At 42.3% G+C, this 20,968-nt stretch overlaps 1 protein-coding gene across 2 annotated transcripts in view; it reads right to left on the reverse strand.

Annotated features, from left to right (window-relative positions):
- Positions 1-3,202: 3,202 nt before the first annotated feature.
- Positions 3,203-20,968, reverse strand: part of Cabcoco1 (ciliary associated calcium binding coiled-coil 1) — a 98,729-nt gene continuing 80,963 nt past the window's right edge. Inside the window, exons 6-9 of one of the 2 annotated variants that reach the window (XR_003378103.1) lie at positions 9,081-9,203; positions 8,546-8,683; positions 3,900-4,208; positions 3,203-3,776 (exon numbers count right to left, since the gene is read on the reverse strand). Coding sequence is in view for 1 of the 2 variants with exons in the window: in XM_005360150.3 (XP_005360207.1) it covers positions 3,702-3,776; positions 8,546-8,683; positions 9,081-9,203 (336 nt within the window). In the remaining variant the exon portion in view is untranslated. The remainder of the gene's footprint in view (positions 3,777-3,899; positions 4,209-8,545; positions 8,684-9,080; positions 9,204-20,968) is intronic. The other variant, XM_005360150.3, reaches the window with a different exon arrangement.

A 20,968-nucleotide genomic window follows, 5' to 3' on the forward strand; every position in this document is an offset into this window, starting at 1 on the left:
CCATGGAAAGGCAAGGGATGCTGGAAGCAAATTGAACTTTTAGCATCTCATCCTTGTTTGGGAAGTTGTAAATCCCAACGAGATGAGATTCTTCGAAGCTAGATTGATTTTGCTTAGGGAATGGAAATCAATAGATATATTGGCTGCCACCAAGGAGGTATCACTGAGTTATTTAAATAAACCATTGACTTTTATGTCAAGTGGAGGCTATCCTCCAGAGACCCTGGAAGATCCAGAAGAATTGTGTTTGTTCTCCAGGGAAACAGAAGCATCTCGGAATGCCATCCGAGAAGGAGCAACCTTGGTGACTTTCACTATGGCTGAGAGGTGCCAATCAGGTGGTTGGTGATAGAACTTCCCCATTCGAGATTTGGAGAAATGACAACACAGTGGTTGTCAGGGGTGACCACACCTGCAAATACCTGAAGCAGTGGCAGCTGGAGTTTGCTCATGATACAGCCAATAAGATTGCTCTCTGAAGCTAGGGAGAAAATCCCTGATGGGTGTGATTCCTATGTGTGGACAGTGAGAGAAAGCCTGAACCTTGTCACAGGCATAAATAGATATTATTTCTAATTGTCTCTTCAGTGGACTGCCTTCTCCACTTAGAGTCAAGAGACCATGCAGCTTAAAGTCATTTAAAAAAAATCACCCCACCTCTTTAGAATTGCTAAGTGATACTATATTACCCCATAACATTAGGTGTCTTTTCATAAGAGTATTTTCTTTTCATGGATTCATGGATGGCAGTCTTGGTGCCAGAGGGCTAATCCTTTAGAAACATCAATCTAATGTTTCTATGTAAAACTTGCTAGCAATGTTTTCTTGCTTAATTTTAGGCTAAAAAATGTGTCCAATGACCTTATGAGAGCTCTGGTTCTGGCCAATTACTTAGGCTTCACTTGTATTGTAGGGACCCTGCCCCCCCCTCTCTCTCTCTTTCTCTCCCTGGAGTGAATCTTCCTGAACCTTCCATTGAGTATCTTTTGGGTCTCTTAGGTGCCAGTCCCTCTGCAAGAGCTTGTATGGATAACTCCTCCTTAACCTCTCAGGCTAGGGCAGGATGCTTCGCTCAGTGTGCCCCTAACTCCCTGAAATGTTTTTTTTTTTATTGCCATGGTGTTCTCTGTGACCTGTAGTCAGGACAGAGACAAATTTTGTCTCCAGATAACCAGCTAATGTCCAGTCGCATGAGGCATGCTCAGTTGAATATTCCACCGAGGACTGGGTAGATGGAGCTGGGTAGATTAATCATCTGGTCCTGTGATCCTCTTAAGTGCTGAATGTGCTGCTTATGTAAGTAAGTGTCCCAGTATCATACATAGACAAAAAAAATACTTCATCTTCACTATGAGACAGATGGAGACAAAGGTTGGGTCTATCAACTTTGATTACGTGACTCCAGATTCAAAATCTGAATCTACCACTGACCAGATTTGCAACAATGGGAAAATCACTGTAAAGTTTCTCTACATTCTGCCTTTGTCCTCTGTAGATTATGCACAACTGTGCTGGGGGAACTCCTTCTTTAGGATACTGGTTCAGTTTGGGCATGGTCGCATGTACTGTATATGCAGATGTAAGAGCATGCGCAGGGCCCTTGGCTGCTGGATTCAATTCCAGTTCTCTACTCATGAAGAGGACTGCTGAACCCAGCGAGATGTCTCTGTCAGTTCTAAAACTTTGGAAGTTGCTTACAATGCACTTCCTGTTTACTTGGGTAATATTATATTTTTCTGTGGTCTTTGATGGAGTTGAAGAATAGATAGTTATAATTATAGTTCCTTAGTTATGATAAAAGATAAAGTAGATATAAATAATATAGCTGTAATTCTTGTTTGATATCTGTTTTATATATGTAATTTAACTATGTTAAAATTAAAAACTTTTTTATTTCGAAAGAAAAGGGGAGATGTGGGATTCCTCTCTGTATGCTATAAATATGTTTTATTACCATTGGTTATCAAAGAATCTGTTTCAACCGGTGGCTTAGTAAGTAAAGCCAGATGGGAAATCCAAACAGAGATTAGAGAGAAAGTAGGCCGAGTTGAGGAGATGCCATGTAGCTGTCGAAGGAGAAAGATGCCAGCTGACAGCCAGAACCTTACCAGTAGATCACAGCCTCATGGCAATAAATACACAGAATAATAGAAATGGGTTAATTTAAGATGTAAGAGTTATCTAGAAATATGCCTAAGCAATTGGCCAAACAGTGTTGTAATTAATATAGTTTCTGTGTTATTATTCGGGTCTGGGAAGCCTAGAAATGAAAGAGCAGTCTCTGCCTATACAACTGGATTTAAAGCTATGATCCACGAATTCTCTTTTAAATATTTATTACCTGTCGTTGGTTTCTTCAGAGCCACTGCTGTCTCTCGAGAAAAGACAGCTAAGGGAATGCAGTCCAGGAGCCCTCCTGGTGGTCTCTTACAGCCTTCCATATTTCCTGAGGAAGAGGAGCCTGAGGGTCGGGTATGCAGTCCCTGGCCTCTTGCATGAAAAGCAAGCAAGCAAGCCTTTATCTTAAGAATTCCTCTGGAGCTGGAGGATGCAGCAATGCTGTGGGCTGTACCTCTGTCCCAGAAGAACATGTCCTGGGAGGTTCCTTGGATGCTGACTTAGAGAGTAAGGCCATTGCCCATATCCAACCAAGTGTCACTCAGAATCACACACCTCAAAAATTCTTGAGAGATTTCTCTCCCTTCAGCAATGTTCTGTCCTCATTCTAGAATATTCCTCAGTCTAGGAACATAGGAAAGGATCTAGGTAGCGGTTAATTAATCTTTCCAACTAGGGACAAACCACTGGCGCATAGCTATTTTCATCCTGAAATTGTGTTTCATAAGGGTATTTAAAGGCTTGAGGGTTTTTTTTTTCTAAGCCCCCCGCCCCCCGCCCTCCATGCACCCATCATCCCAGTGTAGTACAATGGTTAATTTTAGGAACTCTGAGTTTGATTTGTATTTAAAATTTTTACAATCTATATATAGATTGGCCTTTAATAATCATTTATACATTGCTTCTTTTTATATAGGTCATGTGTTCTCCTGGGAGGGTAACAAGATTAGAAACAGCAAATACAGTGCAGAATAAATTAAAATGCTTCAAACTGCATTATATAATTTCAGAAAATTGGTTTCACACTGAAACATTTAAATAAGAACCTCAAATGAGTTAAATAAGAAAAAAAAACCCCAACAAACAAAACAAAAGCAGCCCTGCAGTACACGCCAGGATGACCAGATGACTGTTGTTACCAAGCCTGCCCATCACAGTAAGGTGTGGTCCCTCCTCACAGTGCTACCCTAATGTGACAGGCCATCTAGCCCAAAATGGTAAAAACTTATTTTTCTACATTTTTGGGGGGTTATTTCAAAAGACTGGTTTCATTCCCATAGAAGAGGAATAGTGTTTATTAGTCAAAACGACATAGAGCAGTCCTAATAGTAATTATATTTTCCTATGTGACGCTCCAGACTCTTCCACACCAAGCAGTGTAGCTGCATTTGGCACTGCAAACTCAGAGGTGGGTGTGGGACAGGAGGGGCAGGAGAACGCGCTGCTAATCAGTCTGCATGAGGAAAAGTGGGCTTTCCTTTCACGGCTGCGTGGAGGCAACACAGCACTCCAGAGAATCGATTATTCTGGCCAGTTTTGTCTGTTTCTCTGAAGTTCGGCATCACTTTGCTTGTTCCGAATCCTCAGGCCTTTTTCAGTTTCTCTATTCGTGCGTTAAAGGCCTCTTCCTGGACTTGCAGTTTTTCCTTTATCTCGTTCTGTGGAGGCAATCATAAAAAAAAAAAAAAAAGTGGTTATGACGGAGCTATCTTTAGCTGCACATTGTCTTTGTGGTTTTGACATACTATAGTGCCTAAAGACAGACATTATCCCTCACACACCTTCCTGTTTTGCAGACACAGCTGTGCTCCAGCCTGTGGGGATACGATAACGCTTGATCGTATTTCTCTGCACATTTCCAATGTATAGTATGTCTCCCGTGGACAGGAAGTGGTGTTCGGACAGCCATCTTTGCACACAGCCTCATGTTGGAAGATAGGATGACTGGCCAGCATTTCCAGACACAGTTGCCAATAAGGGCCGAATCCGAGTAACTGCTCTGGGCTCAGCTCATCGATGCAGCACTGTGGGCCCCTCCACCCTTCGTGTTGGCCTTCCCTCTAATGCATTCTAAGTGGCATTCCTGGAAGCTTCAGTGTGTGAAATAGTAACACAAATAATCTCATAATTAGGACAGCTCTCATAATTAAGAGTATTCATCATACATTACAATTCCTGCATGCATGCCACTTTGTAATATTTTTTTTGGTACAAAAGCAAAAGAAAGAAAGAAACTCATAAGCAATTGGTGACAGGTTTTAGCAATCATGGCAGCTGTGATGGCATTGAGCCTCTGGTGGTGATAATTCTGCGCACTAACATCGCTACCTGCGCAATTTCAGAAATACACCTCATTGTCTTGGCGTATCTCAACGCTGGGAGCTCAGGAAACCCTTCCTTCCATCCAGATGAATGATACAGCGGCATGCAGGGACGATGGTAGTTGGGAGGCTCATTGTTACTGTTTGTGTGACTCGGGACATCCACACGTGTTTGGAGAGTGCTTTACACTCCTGTGTGCTCATGAGTCAAAGTCTAGAATATTGAAGTATATGACACAATTTAAAATCTTCATAGTAACTGTATTTCTGAGAAACTTTTGATATTTAATTTAAATAGAGAAAATTAAAAACCACTACTATTTTATCTATTTTTATGACAGATAGGATTAAACTATTTTTATGTATTTATGTAATTTTTAAGACAGTAAATGTTAGGGGTGATTTTGAAATGCTTTTCCTTTCCCCCTGATTACCATTTTAATGATATTTGGTTTTTACCATCACAGAAAGAGTTGATTTTTCTGGCCGGTCACGTTGGTGTCAACAATTCTAGACTCATGAGTTATGTGAGTATAGAACGGGGCAGGGCTTTGAAAGTTTTTTTTTTTTCCTGATAGCATCTTTTGACTTATGGTGTCTTCATTTTTTCTTCTTTGTTATTGGTGAGTGGATGAGGCAAGAGAAGGGACAAAATGGTCCTCTAGTTACCCTTTTCACTGATACTCCCGTGCGGTACTTTAGCAGCAGAATTGAAAGGAAAGTGGTTATGTACTATCAACTCATCTATGACTGGTTAGGCTGGGCCACTTTGGACAAGTCACTTACCCAATTTGCCTAGTCTTTAACTGGAAGATGAAGTAGTGAATAGGGGTTAGTTAACATTGCATTTGTAATCCCAACTCCTGATTTCACAATACACTTCACTAATTATTATGAAATATTAAAAATTATTTCACCTTACGAATGAACATGCATTTATGATATATTGCACCATTGAGGTGTTGAAATCGTTTGAAGAAATCATTTTGACACAGGTCTAATGGATTGGGAGATGCTCTAGCCAGATGGCAGGCTTATCTCTCACTGATGCTCTATGTCCACCCAACACCTCACGTTTCCCAGGAAACAATAGCAGGGTGTCACCTGCCATGTCCTCTCTGGATCCTCACTAGCATCTTCACAAGGATCTGGGAGCTCTCCTTGTGTTTATTACCGTCCATGTGGGCTCTAAAGAGAAGGCTGAGGAAGGCAGTGTGTCCCTAGCTGCCTACAGTACTGGCAGGAAGGGAAGCGTCCCGAGCTCCAGACCTTATTGATTGGCGCTTTAGTTTAGGTACAACCAGAGGAGCCTGAAGGAAAGGAATCTGTGTCTCCTCCCTAGATCCAGGGCCTGCTGTCATCCTTACAACATCCCACAATGCTGCTGAATAAATTGCATTACCTTCAACGCGGAGCTGGGTCTGATTCTATCTCCTTTAGGAGCTATTCTGAAGCCCCTGCCCCGTGTTCAGTACCTTTCACAGACAGCTACCTCAGATGACTTTTCTAACCCGGACAACTTAAAGCTGACCTAAGACAATGTAAATGGCAGAATGGCAAATTTTCACCTTCTCTAATGTTAGTTTATTTCTTGGCTGTATCAGGGCCAACGACCAACATTTAATGCAAGAGTCCAGCGTTAACATTTCTGTTTCCCTAGAATAGTATTCTTTCAATATTTTAAAGTTTGTTCCATTGGGTGCTGTTTTTATTATGCAACTCAGGGCAGAACTAATTTCATTTTGAATGTATCTTTAAAATGAAAGTACCAAAACTATATTGGCTTAAAATGTTTGGTCTGTTTCCTGTAATTTGAATTGACATCCGAGGGCCAAGGTAACTTCATTCTCAATAAATCTCTAGAATTGTGAAGTGAATCACGGAAAAATAAGTAGGTGAACATAAAAGAAATTAAGGGTTTATACTCCATTTCAGGAGGTTCTGTAATAGAGAAGTTGATATCGGTTTGGAGTTACAATAGAGAACTAGCTTCTAGACAATGGAGCAGAATATGAACTCTCTGTTGACCTTTTCTGCAGAAACTGCAGTGACAGTGTGACTTTAAAGAAAGAGGAGAAAATATCACGGAGTGATCACCAACACTGAGCGCAAGATGCACGAAGCACGCATGGCAGGTGCATGGACCCAGTCTCCATTGGCACACAGTTTTGGAAAGGGGTGTGGCAGCTCTTAGAACTAGGGTCATTTCGACGTGGAAAGTAACTTAGCCTGTCTGACACTGGGGGAAAAACTGAAGTGAGGCTCAGGGCAAGGACCCAACCCGGAATTTGTCCAAGAGGAAGGTTGACGCTGGGAAAGCACGGAGCCACAGGTGTATTAACAGTCGAAGTCGCCTGGGCCTGGTGTTAGATGGGTGACTTCCTTGGGTGGCACTGGAGCTGCAAGGGGGACCAGGCTCCTAGCGCCTACTGAGCCTGCTGAGTCTGGAAACCATAGTCAAACAGCAACCTGTCTGGGTCGTCCCTTTGGTAACCAGCAGCTCCCTCTTCACTTGGATGGAGGTCAGCAGGATTACAGAGAGAAAATACTGAGTGTGGTTTGCTATCTAGAGACACTGGAGAAAGCTACAGCATCTTGCCATTTTGTTGGGAAAAAAATCAGCAATAATTTGGCCTGAGCTGATTAGAGACATTCAGTCCAGAGACATTCACAGTACCAACAGGGGTCTGGGTGTCTCCCCTCTGGTCCATGTTCTCTCCATTCCTAATTGCACTTAGGTGTACAAGCTATTGAACTTCCAGATGGCTTCTTGCTAATGGGAAAATAGCAAGCCTGAATACCAATCCTATTCTCTCTGTCAAAGAAGAGAGCTACCGGTGTTGCAGACTCTAGCACTCGACAAGAAAATCATCAGTCAACAGCTAAAATCGTGCAGCTCCCTTCATGGAACGTGGGCTTGGGAAAGATGTTTTCAATTGTGGGTCCCGCAAACATATCTTGCTTGTCTAGTAGTTCCTCGGCAATAATTTCAGAGCTGTGGGATTGCAAAGGAGCCCTGGGCCATGATTATACATAAACTATATTTAGAGGGAATGTTATCAAATCTAAAAAGGAGGTATGTTCTGAACTCAGCTTAATTCAGCTGCCCTCTGCCCTTCTACACAGTAACCAGTTATTACATTCGCAGGGCTCTTAACAATAGTCCTTTGTGTAAAACGTGTTCTTCCACTATTCCTGGTAAACACTAAACACCCCTTATTAAGCTTGGGACTTTGGCCGATTCTGTTGGCACCAGATCATTAAATGTTCGTGTAAATATCGCAATAACATTTGATGATTAAACGAGCCACAAGGTATGCTTAGGACAACCTAAGCTTTTATGCTTCCCAAATTAGTTATTAATACAGTGCGCTTTTTATATATGGTCCCAAGTTCAGATAACAGATAAATCTTCCCCGCAGATGCCTAAGTGTTGCGGTGATTTGTGGTCAATTCTCAAAACATGCAATTCACTTTATTTAAGCATTTGGCTAAGAAAATCACGTGGATTCCTGTAAGTCTTTACGTGGAGGTAATAGTAGCCATTTGTTTCTTGGACAAAATAGGGAACTATTAAACACAAAGTTATCCTTTGGGAGATGACGGGCAGCTGCCCAAAGGTGGGGCCGACTACCCATTCTTAGGGTACCTTAGCCAACGGCTTAACAATTAGTGATGTGTGAAGATGGTAAGTGTTTGGGATGGGTTTCAAGCCTGAAACCGAGCGAGGTGACTTAGCTAAATACGATGGTTTGACCGGCAGTGCTCGCTCTTTGGAAGCCTGCGTCACCTACTATTGCGTAAGGTCTGTTTACAGTGTAATGGGGCTCAAAGTCTTCACCGTGCTGTTTTTCTGGGGTTTCAGTGTCGACAGATTTTTGCAAGCCGATAACACACAGCACACGAAGTGCTGCCGGCAAATCTGTTTTTGTGATCTCACTGACTTCAGAAGACTCAGCTGAGGATTATGTAGCCTTGTAAGATAAAGAATGCAAGCCGTAAACCTTGCTCCTGCCTGGCCAGGACAGACAGTGTTTACAGATGTGGAGGCTGGCGCTGGCTGATTCACCAGGCGTAGTGCCCAATTCGCTGCCCATTCTCAGTACCTGAATGTTCAACAAAACCTCATCTGTCACTCGAGCCAGGGCTGATTTTACATCGTCAATGGTGAAGCCGACTAAAGGATCCACCTCTGCCGCCTCACTCTCTGCCTGGGCCTCCGGGCTTTCCTCTTGATCCAGCACCTAAGACATTGGAAATAAACACAGGCGAATATTGAACGTAAAACACATTGCAGCGAGCACTCGAGTGCTCAGGGCCTACTAGGCAACCTCACTTCTACCCTCTACCACCCTACCAGGAGCAATGGTGAACTGGAAGGAGACTTTGATTGTGTTACCACATATCGCGAGATTACAAGAGACTTTGGGGCTTGGGAAGGTGGAGCCTGGGTTGGGGGGCGGGGGGCAAAAATCCTGACCACCACCAGCTGGCCTGTGTGTGATTCAACTCTGGAAAGGATATTTCTGTTGGCCAGGAAAAAGTCAGAGGTGAAGACAATGGGAGAACATGAGGTTCTTTGCGCCTTGTGCCCATATAATGCTTACTTAGCAAGGCAAGGAAAGGCAACATCAAGCCTACCTTCCGTTCAGTCTCTGGTATGGGCGATGGCTCTATGAAGGCTGCAAATATGTCCAAGGAGATTCCTTCCTCCAGTGGGGCTGGAAAAGGGTGGTCTGCAGGCTTGGCAACCTCGATGGTTTGCTGAAAAAGAAGAGCTTGGGTTGAGGGGCATTAGCGCAGCCAGCTCTCGCACAGGACTGGCGTATTTCCAAACCTGGTATCTTACTTAAGTACCATCTGCTTCAACTCTCCAATATCATTGCCCTCTTCGTTGCCCGCTGCTTTCTAAGCACCGTCTCCCACTCACCGTTGGCGTCACCTTACCATTTGTGTCATCTGCGGTTGAGGGTTCCTTCATCTGCACCGTTCTCTGCATCCTGCCCTTGCCTCTCACCCCTGTTTATAACTCTCTGTAGGGAGAGAGCCAAGCTTCAGACCCCTTGTGCAACTGTCTTCTTCATTTCTGGCAGATGGTTCCGTGTTTTCTACACCCAATAACAGCCTGGTGCAGGATCTCGATGCTCTTGTGGTACCAGCAAAGTGGCTATCAGCAACCTAGTAATGGGGTTGGCCTTACCGAGGATCTGAGTTGGATCCCTAGGACCCATATTAAAAAAAAAAAAAAGCCAAGCATGGCTGTATGTGCTTGGGAAAGCAGAGAAAGGAGGGTCCCGAGGATCATCGGAAGCTCCATTGTCGCAAAAAAAAAGAGAAATGGGCAATGCAGCATGCAAACTTGACCTGTGGTTTCCACTTGCAGGTGGCTACATGTGTGTGTATGCACACCACACACAAACACACAAACACACACACACACACACACACACAGAGAGAGAGAGAGAGAGAGAGAGAGAGAGAGAGAGAGAGAGAACAGAGCAGTGAACACAATAGAATCTTTGAAGTAGAATGTGCGTATAAAACCAGAGCACTGTGAATCATCAGAGGAGCTCACTGAGAACTCATAGCAAAGCAAAACTTCACAGCGAGCCGCTGCCACATCTTTGCCAAGGGGGCGTAAACGCACTGGAGGGAGACCGTCAACAAAGGCAGTGAAGGGCGAGGAGAGCCATGGATGCCAGTTTTGGCAAGGTCCACCCGACCACCACCAGGTAGAGAGAGAGAGGAGACGAGAGCACTGACAGCATTTAATCAGTTCCTCTTGTCCTGATTCCATGTCTAACAAGCAATGTTTTTGACCATAATTTAATTTCCCATCTCAGTTGATCTGCAAAGACAAGCCTACTTGAGTGTTCTGGTTTTTATGTCTTTCGCATACCTCCCTATAAATCAATAACTTGTCCCAGTTTACATAGCAGACTCTCACAGGCCTGTTAGCGGAGCCCCGAGATGTGGTCACTCGCCGGTGTGCTGACAGAGTTGGACCTGAGCATACAAATTTGAAGATAGAGTTTTGGGAAAGCATACACCACCCCCTAATTACCATCTTAGGATGCTGGTGGGGGAAAAACCATGAAAAAATTGTACATTCGTTCTTAAGTTCTCTGTGTTATGTCCCATCATTTAAATATTTATGTTTGTCCTTTAGAGGCTTTGAAGCGTGCTAGAGGTAGAGTTGTTCCCTGGCTTTGCCCGTGTGTGTGCATTTGGACTGAATTTATATTGTTATTTATTTATTTATTTTGCAAACATGAGAAATTGCTCTTCAATTGTAGATATACGTTAGCAAGGATATTCACAATGGCGACCTGAAGGGACTGGTCTAAGATCAAATAATTGCTTAGTGACAGCTGTGGCGGTAAAGCCTGGGGCAGTGACTTCTTCGCTTTTGCTGTTTTCAGTAAGCTGCAATACGTCATCAAGTAGCCATCCTGGGAAATTATTGCTATTGCTAAGCATTTGATTTTTATTCTGTTGGATGACATCACTCCCGCTATTTATCTTGAGTAAACTCCCATTCATCAGAAGGTTGAGGGGCCATCAGGGCAGTGGGGCTTTTTTCTCTTAACATGAACAAGCTGTTGCTTTTGGCAGAGTGAGGGGCGAAGGAACCCCATTTTCTCAGTTATTTGCCGCGCCCACCCTGTACTTGGCTTGCAAACTCCCAAATCTATTGCTCTTTGCTTTCCCAGGCAAGATGGAGGTGGATCATGCTTCAATGGCCTCGGAAATCTTGCAGGAGAAATGAAGAAGCTCCCATGAGAATCCGATGATGGAAGAAAAGGGGGTGTTAGCTTGGAGGCACGGGCTTTAATATATGGTGAGAAACAGTGTAGTGCAGGGTGTGTCTGGGGGTGCCGGTGCCCAGTGAGACACTGGAAAGAAGAATCGGAGCTGAGGGATTGGCTGCAAGCTCTGAGCATGTGCTGATGGGCGGGAGTGGGGTGGGGATGGTTTTCTTTTCATTGAGGTAGAAGGTTGTCTCCTTCACTGTCACCCACATGGCCACTGTGCTCTGGGCACACAGGCTGGGGCTTTCTGCCTGTTTATCCTCATCTACTGACATTCTTTCCAGAGAGTGTCTCCATTTGGTGAAGCAGAGCCTACGATCTGCCCTCCGGTGCCCCAGTTCTCCGCAGATTCTACACTTAAATGCAAACAGATGTTTGTGTTCAAGTCTTACATTTTCTCCCCCACACCCCTGTGGTCTGGATTGATTGATAGATTTCTTTTTAAAGGATATGTATGTATGTATGTATGTATGTATGTATGTATGTATGTATGTGTCTTGGATGCCAGAAGAATGCATCATATCCCCATAGAGCTGTAGTTACAGGGAGTTTTGAGGCTCCTAATATGGTTGCTTGGAATTGAACTCAAGTCCTCCAGAACCTTAACAGCTTAGGCCCATTCCTCCTTCCCTCCTTTCTTCTGTCCCTTCTTCCCTCCCTCCCTCTTTTCTTCTTTATTTCTTTTTTGCCTTTGTTCTCCCTTTCTCTCTCTATATGTGTGTATGTATGTATGTGAGGTGTGTATATGTGTCTATGTGTATGAGTGTATGTGTATGTATTTGTGATGTGTCTGTGTAAATGTGTAACTGTGTGTGTCTATGTGTATGTGTATATGTGCATATGAGTGTATGTATAGGAGTATGTATATATGGACATATGTATCTGTGTTTATGTATATATGATGTGCACATGTGTATGAATGTATATGTGTATGAGTCAATGTATGTGAATGTATTTTGTGTGTAATTTTGTGTGTGTATATATGTGTGTGTGTGTGTGTGAATGAATATGTTAAGGTGCATCTGTGTGCACGTGCATGCACACATGTGCCCTAACACCCACGTGAAGACTTGGAGCTCTGGTTCCATGATTCCTTTCTTTGGTAGACTGAAGCTTGCATTTATTCCCAGAAACTGAAATTACGGCTGACAGTTGAGGTTTTCTTTCTCTTGATTTTTTTAATGTGTGTAGTTCATGTAACTATTAAATTGATTCAATTCATGCACAGGAGTGGGGGTGAGAATTTCTTTTCTTTGCATGCTCTGCACACTGTTAATGAACCGAACCACAGCTGTTTCTCTCTTTCACGAAGAATTAAATTTAGCTGTGCTAGGCAGTAGACGAAGGTGCAGTTTTAAATACAGAGTTTGAAATAAACAGAAGGATCCCAAGTATCATCACAGTGAATTTTTCTCTATGGAAAGTGATCGCTTTCCTTAAAAAACAAGTCCAAGGGAAATTAGAATCAATAATTTTGGTGAGCACGCGGAGCCAGCAAACATGCTAGAATAAAACCGTCTGATGCAATACTACTTTCTTTAAAAAATACAATTAGGCCTTTGTATTTTTTTTTAACAAAACCTCATGTTTTACAACATCACTGGCTCTGTAATAAAATCTATTTAAAACAGAGAGACATGGTCAGCTTTATTGAGTTAGATTTTCTGAGAGAACATTATAATTTCCTCAAGTCTACGAATAGTTGAAGCAAATTAAATAAAGCCAGTTTTATAACTATTTTTATACATTCCTGTAGGATGGCAATTGTCTCATATTTCCTCCCCGCCTCAGAAGTCTAATGTGTTACCTTTTAGAACTGGGAAAATAGAAACAGAAAAATGATAAAGTAAACATATGTAAAAACTAAAACAACAGCAACAACACCAACAAACAGCATATTTTGTGTGGATTCAGCCACTTCTCACCCCCACCCCCTTTCTACAGGAGACTAGCACCTAAGACATTCAGACCAAGAACCAAAGGGAAGGGCTTAGAGAGACTTGCCTCAGGCCTAACGCTGAGCTCAAAAGGTAGGACTTTCTGATATATACACATATCCATTTGGCCAAATGACTGGTTTTGCTTGACATTCAAACACCCCTAAGTATTACTTTGGATGCAAAGCAATCAATGTTTCTCTTGCCATTTCTGAATGCTTGCACACAAACGGATATAATAAAAACAGCCACGTTGCTCCACGTGAATGCCACTTAGACTTCTTTCCCCCCTGATTATGAGCAGGCCGTTGGAACCAAGGTGAGCACGTTAAAAGCTCCAATAAAGAAGAGAAGCGAGTTCTAAACAGAATAATGGACTGTTAAGTGAACATGCAATAAATAACGTCCACAGATGTGGTCACTTGCAAATTAGTTTTGCATAACTTACTTTCTGCATTTCCCCCCAGATGTTATCTGTTACATGGAAATTACCTGAAGCTGGCTGTATTGTTCTTTGTGTGCACTTGTGTTATTGAAGGTGGTTGTAATCCATGCTTTACTTGACTTGGGCTACGGTATTTAAGGAATAGCAAAAGACAGGCTTTTGGGCATAATTTAATACTCATCAGTACAAAACTCCACCATCAAAAATTGTTTCTTTTTTTTTTTCTTTCTAATGTAGGCCCTTTACTTGCGAGCCAAATGAAATCACTAGAAATCTTTTGAAATGTGTGTTTCCAATATGAATTGGATGTCTACCATGGGAATAAACGCTAGGAATTTTGACCTCTTCTGGAGGGTCAGTTTGGCTCTGAAAATACGCTTATAGGAAATCAGACTCCGTCTCCAGATCTTAGTGTGTCTGAGAAGTCATGTGGCGGTGTCACGTGGTACATGCTGTGGCACTTCTTTGCTCTTTCTTCTAGACTTTCTGAGCTAACATTTCCAAAGGTACTGACCCCCACCCACTGCTTCTGTTTAGCAATGAATCTTTGGGGAATGGGTAAACCACAAATGGTTTGTGGGTTATGCTTGTACCATTCAAGAGTCCTCAAGGTGGTGAATTGGCAGTTATTAAAATCTGTCGTTGTATGATCCGTGACGTTAAAGGATATACTGAGCCTACAACTTTCCACCATTTTGAGTGGTCGAAAAGCAAGAACAACCTACTCAGTTCTGCTGTGAGCCAAAGGCAAGAAGTAGACTCGCTTTGACAAGACATTTGTTTGGAATTGTTGGAGGATGACTTCATATGTAAATCAGAACTTACTAAAATATGTCAAAGTTTCAAAAAGCGAACTTGATTGCCAACTTTCCCCACCATGAACTGAGGGGAAAAGGCACAAAACAATTCTTGTAAAGTTTCTACTGCTCCCGCCCCCTCCCCCCAGGAAAGGCCTGACTCATTTGCAAGTCTAATGAAGAAGTGCTTGTGTGCTTCTGGAAAAAAAATTAACAACAACAACAACAACAACAACAACAAATGGTGTCCTGTTGCCCACAATATACTGCGTGTAAAATAGTAGCATACAAATAGCACCTGCAAGGGCACAAGAAAGCCATAAACTGAAAATTAAAAGAGGAAAGTCAAAAGCTGAGATGATCAGAGAGGTTCATCAGTCCACGCCTAGAGTTGTTTTCTTCTTGTGTTCTGGTCATCACAAACTTATTACTATACCCATTACTATATTACTATATTACTATATTACTATATTACTATACCCATTGCTGCAGAGGGCAGTTCTGTTAGAAGTGCCCTTCTCCTCCTCCTCTTCTTTCTCCTCTTCCCCTTCCTCTTCTCCTCTTCCTCCTTCTCCTCTTCTTTTGGGTTTTTGACTTGGGAATGATTTTGCAGAAGCAGCCCATTAATTTTTCTCTCCTATGCTTAATATGAAGTATTTACATTTTGAAAAGGTTCACAACGTTGCCAGGCTCCTGCAGGCTATGAATTGACATCTAACAGCGAGTGCTATTTTTACCCACAGCACACTGGTAGTTTGAACATTTATAACTTAACAGGGCTTCGGGACGGGCAGATCCACACACACGCTCATCACCCTAAGCTGGGACCTGTAGCACCGCACAACAAGTCGGGGCAGTAAATGAAGATGCTCCACTCCAGTTGAAACTGCAGGGAAGAATTTAAATTGGCAAGCCCCAGAAAGCCAATTTGCAATCTGGCTAGGGTACACCAGTTAACACCTTGGGCCCATTTTTATGAATGTATCTTGACTTGATCATGTTTAACTCAGGTTTGAAATATATATATGTGTGTATGATATATACATATATGTATATTTATAGATTATATATTAATTTATATATTAATTAATTAAATCAATTCTTGAGTCTTTTAGAGAGCTTTGGGATTTTCAAGTGTTCTTCTTTCTGTGGCCAGTGATACCATTTGATAGAACCCGGGTGTGCCTCTCATCATGACCACAGCCAGCCAGCCCCTTGCTAATGAATCAGAAAAGGCCTACCTTCTCTAGTATAAATGCAGCTTAGAAGCAAAAGATGTTTTGGTCTAACTCCAGCACAAACATTTCCTAAGGGGCAGAACTGTTCTTCGGATGCCCAGATATTTTCTGAGGACACAGTAATCTGGAAGATGGAGAGAGCTGAATTATAGACTCCGGGCTTGGCTCTGTTCCTAATTGTGTGATGCGAAGAAAATCCCTGGGCCTCGGTTTATTTATCTATAAAACGAGGGTAATGATAATTGCTACCTGGCTACTACATTGAATTGTTTCAAGCACAAATTAGATAATGCGGATAAAAATGCTGGGCGTTCTTCAAAGGGGGAGGTATTATTAAACCTTATTATTATTTATAATTACTGTTATTATTCAAAAGATCATCTCGCCGACGGGGTCACTGGGAGACAAGACTACAGCAGCCATATTTGATGACATGGGTCCATGCTATCTGTATCTGTTAACGACGCGCAGGCCACTTGGTAAGCTCAGTAGGATGTGCTCTGCACAGTGCTTCCCATCAGCAACAGTGTCACAAACACAACCGATGCCACCTCATCGGGTGAGTTCCCTGGGCCCAGGAACGCTCTCTTTGATAGTATTAGGCATTTCACAACTGTCTCACGTTATCAGAACTGAAGCAAATCATTCGCTTAGTAGATAAAGGGGATTTTATTCTCTCCCTTGCCTCATTTATCAGTCTATCTTTTGTTTTTCTGTGTCAAATGTGGCCTGTGGTGGCCTAGATCTCACTTGTTCCCTTTCACACGTTTTTATCAAAAGTAAAGAATCCGGGCCAGGCGAGGCGGCCTTGCGAGCGCCTTCTTGTGAAGACGAAGCCGCAGTGATCTTGAAAGTACTAAATTTGGCTTTGTACTTTTGATTCTTAGACTGACTATCCGGCAACTTCCTCAGGGGGAGAGTCAAAAACACGCTTATAAATAGCTGGGAAACACCGAGTGATTTTTCAGAATATTGTTTTTGGACCACCTGCAGTATGCTTGTTTACCAGACCGTGTTATCGTCCGCAGTAGGGACCCGTGGACACTGAAATATTTCTAAAATACTCAAGTCATGCATGCAGTTTTGCTTGAGTACACCGCATGATCTCTGAGTGCTTTAGTATTTAAAAAAGTACATCAGATAATCTTTTTAAGGATTTGAGATTAAGCAGCACTCTCGGTTGCCGAGTCAGAAAGATGAGTTAAGCGATCATCTTAGGAGAAAGCCTGCTTTGAATTGTCAGCTGTGAACTTAAAGTCTGGGTTTTATACTTTTTTATCTTCTGCATTTTCATTGGCCCTGCTGAGGGCTTATAGCCAGATGAAGCCATTTCATGGTTTTCAATTTTTAGAATATTCTCTCTTTTCTTGAGCAGCTAACTACCTGTAATTTGCAGAAATTATTGCAGGCAATAAATTATAGCAGTTAGAAGAGAAATTACAATGGGAAAATACTAAATCTCTTTGGTTCTAGTCTTTTGGGTGGGGCTGGGGGTGCTTTCTGTTACTTTGTTTAAAATCCTTGAGCAAGAGGAGACCTAGTCTATTAGGATGAAGCAGCCCCGTAATTCACTTAACTTCAAAGCGTTCTCATGGAACTCCAGGCCTAGAGTCATCAGAAAGGTTGGGGGGAGGACCCAAAAAACCCAAAAACAACTTCTTAAAACCACAGCGAAATGAATTCCAAATAGAAATACGGCGCTGGGGAGGCTAAACGTTTAGGATGCTTGTGAAACGCTCTCAAACTTGTAGCGTTAGAGAAGTCAATGGATGTTATTGTTCCTGACGGCGAAGACCCGGCGTGTCTATTTTAAGTAATCTGACATTAAAAAATGCGCTGACAAATATAGATTTGAAAAACAACACGGGAAGTTGTAAATCAGCCGGTAACCCTTCGCATCAAGGAAACAAGAGACCACGAAAATGTAGCCTTTTGCTTTAGTCAACCTCAGCCTTCGTTTTCAGCTAAAGAGAGTTTGCCGAGGGCATGATGTTTACATTTTGGATTTTTTTTTTTTAAATTCATAGACTGAGTGCTTCCCTCTTCTCCGATAGGCTCATAAATTCTTACTAGGAAACTTGCTGTCACAGTTATAAATATCTCCCTGCCTTTCTGCTTAGCTCTCCCTGGTTCCCTGACTCGCCCTTTTAATCTCTGGCTAGCTGGTTCCTTAATTGTATGGGGTGCTGTCTCCAGGCTGGCAGGAAAAGGTTCCTGTGTTGGAGACGTCACTGCCTGGGTCACTTTTTTGGAGCCTGTAACTGTAAAAGCAGAGTCGCTTAGCAGGAGCCCCGGGCCCTTCCTTTTCCATGCTCAGCTCTTTACTCTGTCTTGAATGGCAAGCCTCTGGGGCAGTCACGAACTGCAAAGAACAGGCTTGAAGGAACTCTAAGGCTCTGGAGTTTTCTATCGTCAGATAAGAAATCTTAGTAATTAAGAACTAAGTCGGGCTTTGTGGACAATGTTGTTCTTAGACACGGAGTTCTCATTAAAAAAATCCTTTTGCCTATATTTAGCAAATTATGCCAATTTAGTCTTCAATGCATCTCTGAAATAGTTAGATGATATCTTGATTCAAGGCTGGAATGTTCTAGAAATCTGGGCTCCGCCCCCAGTGCCTACTGAAGTCCTAGACTGGCTTCTCCTGCTTCCATTGTGTCTCAGCTGGTTTTTCTGTAAAGTCCTTCGGAGTGGCATTAGGCTGTCTCTGTTCCACGTTACTGAATTTCAAGTGGCCTTTGCTATGTTTACGCAAGACGGAGGTTGTGCTTTTCTGTAGTAATGTAGACTAGCTCGGCTCTACGGTCGCCGCTTACTGGAATTTTACGCAGGCTCGGGCTTGCTCCACACTCTGTTTTGTTGCCTTCGCAGACCTCCTCCTCCTCCCATCCTCTCTTTCTTAGTGATGTCAGGAGCTGTACAGCTACTGGACTCACAGCAGAGTGGTTGCTCTCTCGGCCTTGGGTATAAGGCTACACCAGTCGCAAAGGCCTTTGGGGACACCTCTAGGTTGTCTGATGTCTGCCATCCCTTTCCCCCTTGTTTCTCATGACCGCCCATTTGTGTATGAATTGATGGATGATGGTGTTTTGCCTGTTGCCTGTGTATGTGTGTAGTATGTGTGCATATGTGTTTGCATGTGAGTGGACACACAGGTGTGTGTATGTGAATACTCATGTGTGTATATATCTATGAACATGGCTGTAGAAGCCTGAGCTTGCCATTGGGTATCTTCTTTGATCATTCCCTACTTGACACAGGCTCTCTCAGTTGAACCCAGAACTCACAGATTCTACTAATCTAGATAACCAGTCTGTTTCAGGGATTCCCTTGTCTCCATCCTCCAAGCACTGACAATAGATGTGGGCTACCATGTCCATAGGCTGCTGACCATCAAAGGCTGGTCCTCACACTTATATCCATCTCCCCAGTGATGTGGGATTCCCCTTTGTATGCTGCAAATACCATTGATTAATAAAGATACTGTCTATGGTCTGCACAGAGCAGAATAGAGTTAGGTGGGGAAAACTAAACTGAAATCTGGGAGAAAGAAGGCGGAGTCAAGGAGATGCCATGGAGCCACCAGAGGGGAAAGACGTAAACTGCCAGCTGAAACCTTGCTTGTCGGCCACAAGCCTCGTGGTAAAATATAAGGAAGGGAATAGAAATGGGTTAATTCTAGATGTAAGAGCTAGCTAGCAATACACTTAAGCTACTGGCCAAACAGTATTGTAAATAATGTAGTTTTGTGTGATTATTTCAGGTCAGAGCAGCCAGAAAATGAACTAGTGGCCTCTTACTACAGAATTGGCACTCTAACGTGGTCTACTATATCCACATAAAACCTGAGAAAGCTTAAAGAGGAATTCTAGACACACACACACACACACACACACACACACACACACACACAAAACCCAGAGTTTAACACAGCTTCTTGCTCTGTTTGCTGGTGGCATGCCACAATTCCTTTAAGAGAGGTCTTCTTGATTCAGGGGTAGCAAAAACAACCAAACAACAACAAAAAAACCAAAAACAAAACTGCATGATTTTGAAACCATGGCTTTCCTGGGTCATTCTGCTAGCACAAACTCTGACTCTTTTGGGGGGAGGGTCCGGCTATGGAACTTTTAAATGGGATTTGTGAACAGAGTGCTACAACTTGCTTAATGGAGACCCAGACCTGCTGCTACCCGACCCTGGACCTGAGGTGGAGAGAATGGCTCTCAGAGGCAGTGAACAGACCTCCACCATGTTGGACTGGGTAGAGCCAAAAGGTAAAGCAGTCTTAGTCCTAGGCAAGCTGTTTTGCATTTTAAGAAGCACTCCTGGACAGAAAAGATACACAATAGGACAAATTCAGACATAAAAGACCTCTGGATGAGATACAGTGTGTTTTAAAAAGTACATAGGCTTGGAAGAGAGAAGAAAAAGAGTAAAGAAATAGTAAATATAATATGAAAGAGTACAGAGAGTTATAGGTTAAAGGAGTAAAGATAATAAAATAAATATTAAACATGTAGAAAAGGTAATAGATTAAGAAAAATAAGCCATGTAAATATGGAATATATGCAGAGAGTCTGGATTATATATTATTGTGTTTTCTTTGAATTTTTTTGACTGTGAAGGAGCTAAGAATGAAGAAACATTTTATTGTATAAGCTGCTAAGCTAAACCAACCTATATATTTATTTTAAAGGTATCTTGATTCCAAAATTTGAGCCTAAGGATATGTTGCTTTGGAGAAGAGGTTTTGCTTTTTTATTCCACAGAAGATGAGAACCTGTGGATTAATTCCAGACTAATGTGGTTTTATTGACCAAGACCCCCAAAAGGACACTGTAAACACCCCTAAAAATCACTTTGCCCAACAAAAAGCAGTAAGAAGTTTGGAAAGAACTATGCCCATATTCCAAAATATTACCTATAAATGTTTGTTTACATTTAAAGGGGAGATATGCTATAGAGATTTGCATTGGTATGGATCTTGTTTTATTGACACAAATTTAAGGTCAATTTTGTTATACTGTGTATATGTATTTCTGATCTTGATTAAGGTATTGTGTTTGTGTAGTTCATTTAAAAATGTAATATAAAATTAAGAAATATAGATTAATAGTCATCTATAATAGTCAAGTTTGTAATCATATTAGTTAGATTTTCTAGGGTATAGAGATGTATTTCAGATGGATAGGCATTCTTCAGACCTTTCAAAGACTACAGAATATGGCATTTAAAATGTTTAAAAACTTAGAACTTTTCATGACAGTGAAAAACATCTGCTCCTGGCAGCACCAAAC

Source organism: Microtus ochrogaster, linkage group LG2 (genome assembly GCF_000317375.1).
Source record: "Microtus ochrogaster isolate Prairie Vole_2 linkage group LG2, MicOch1.0, whole genome shotgun sequence".
In the NCBI taxonomy this organism is placed as follows: domain Eukaryota; kingdom Metazoa; phylum Chordata; class Mammalia; order Rodentia; family Cricetidae; genus Microtus; species Microtus ochrogaster.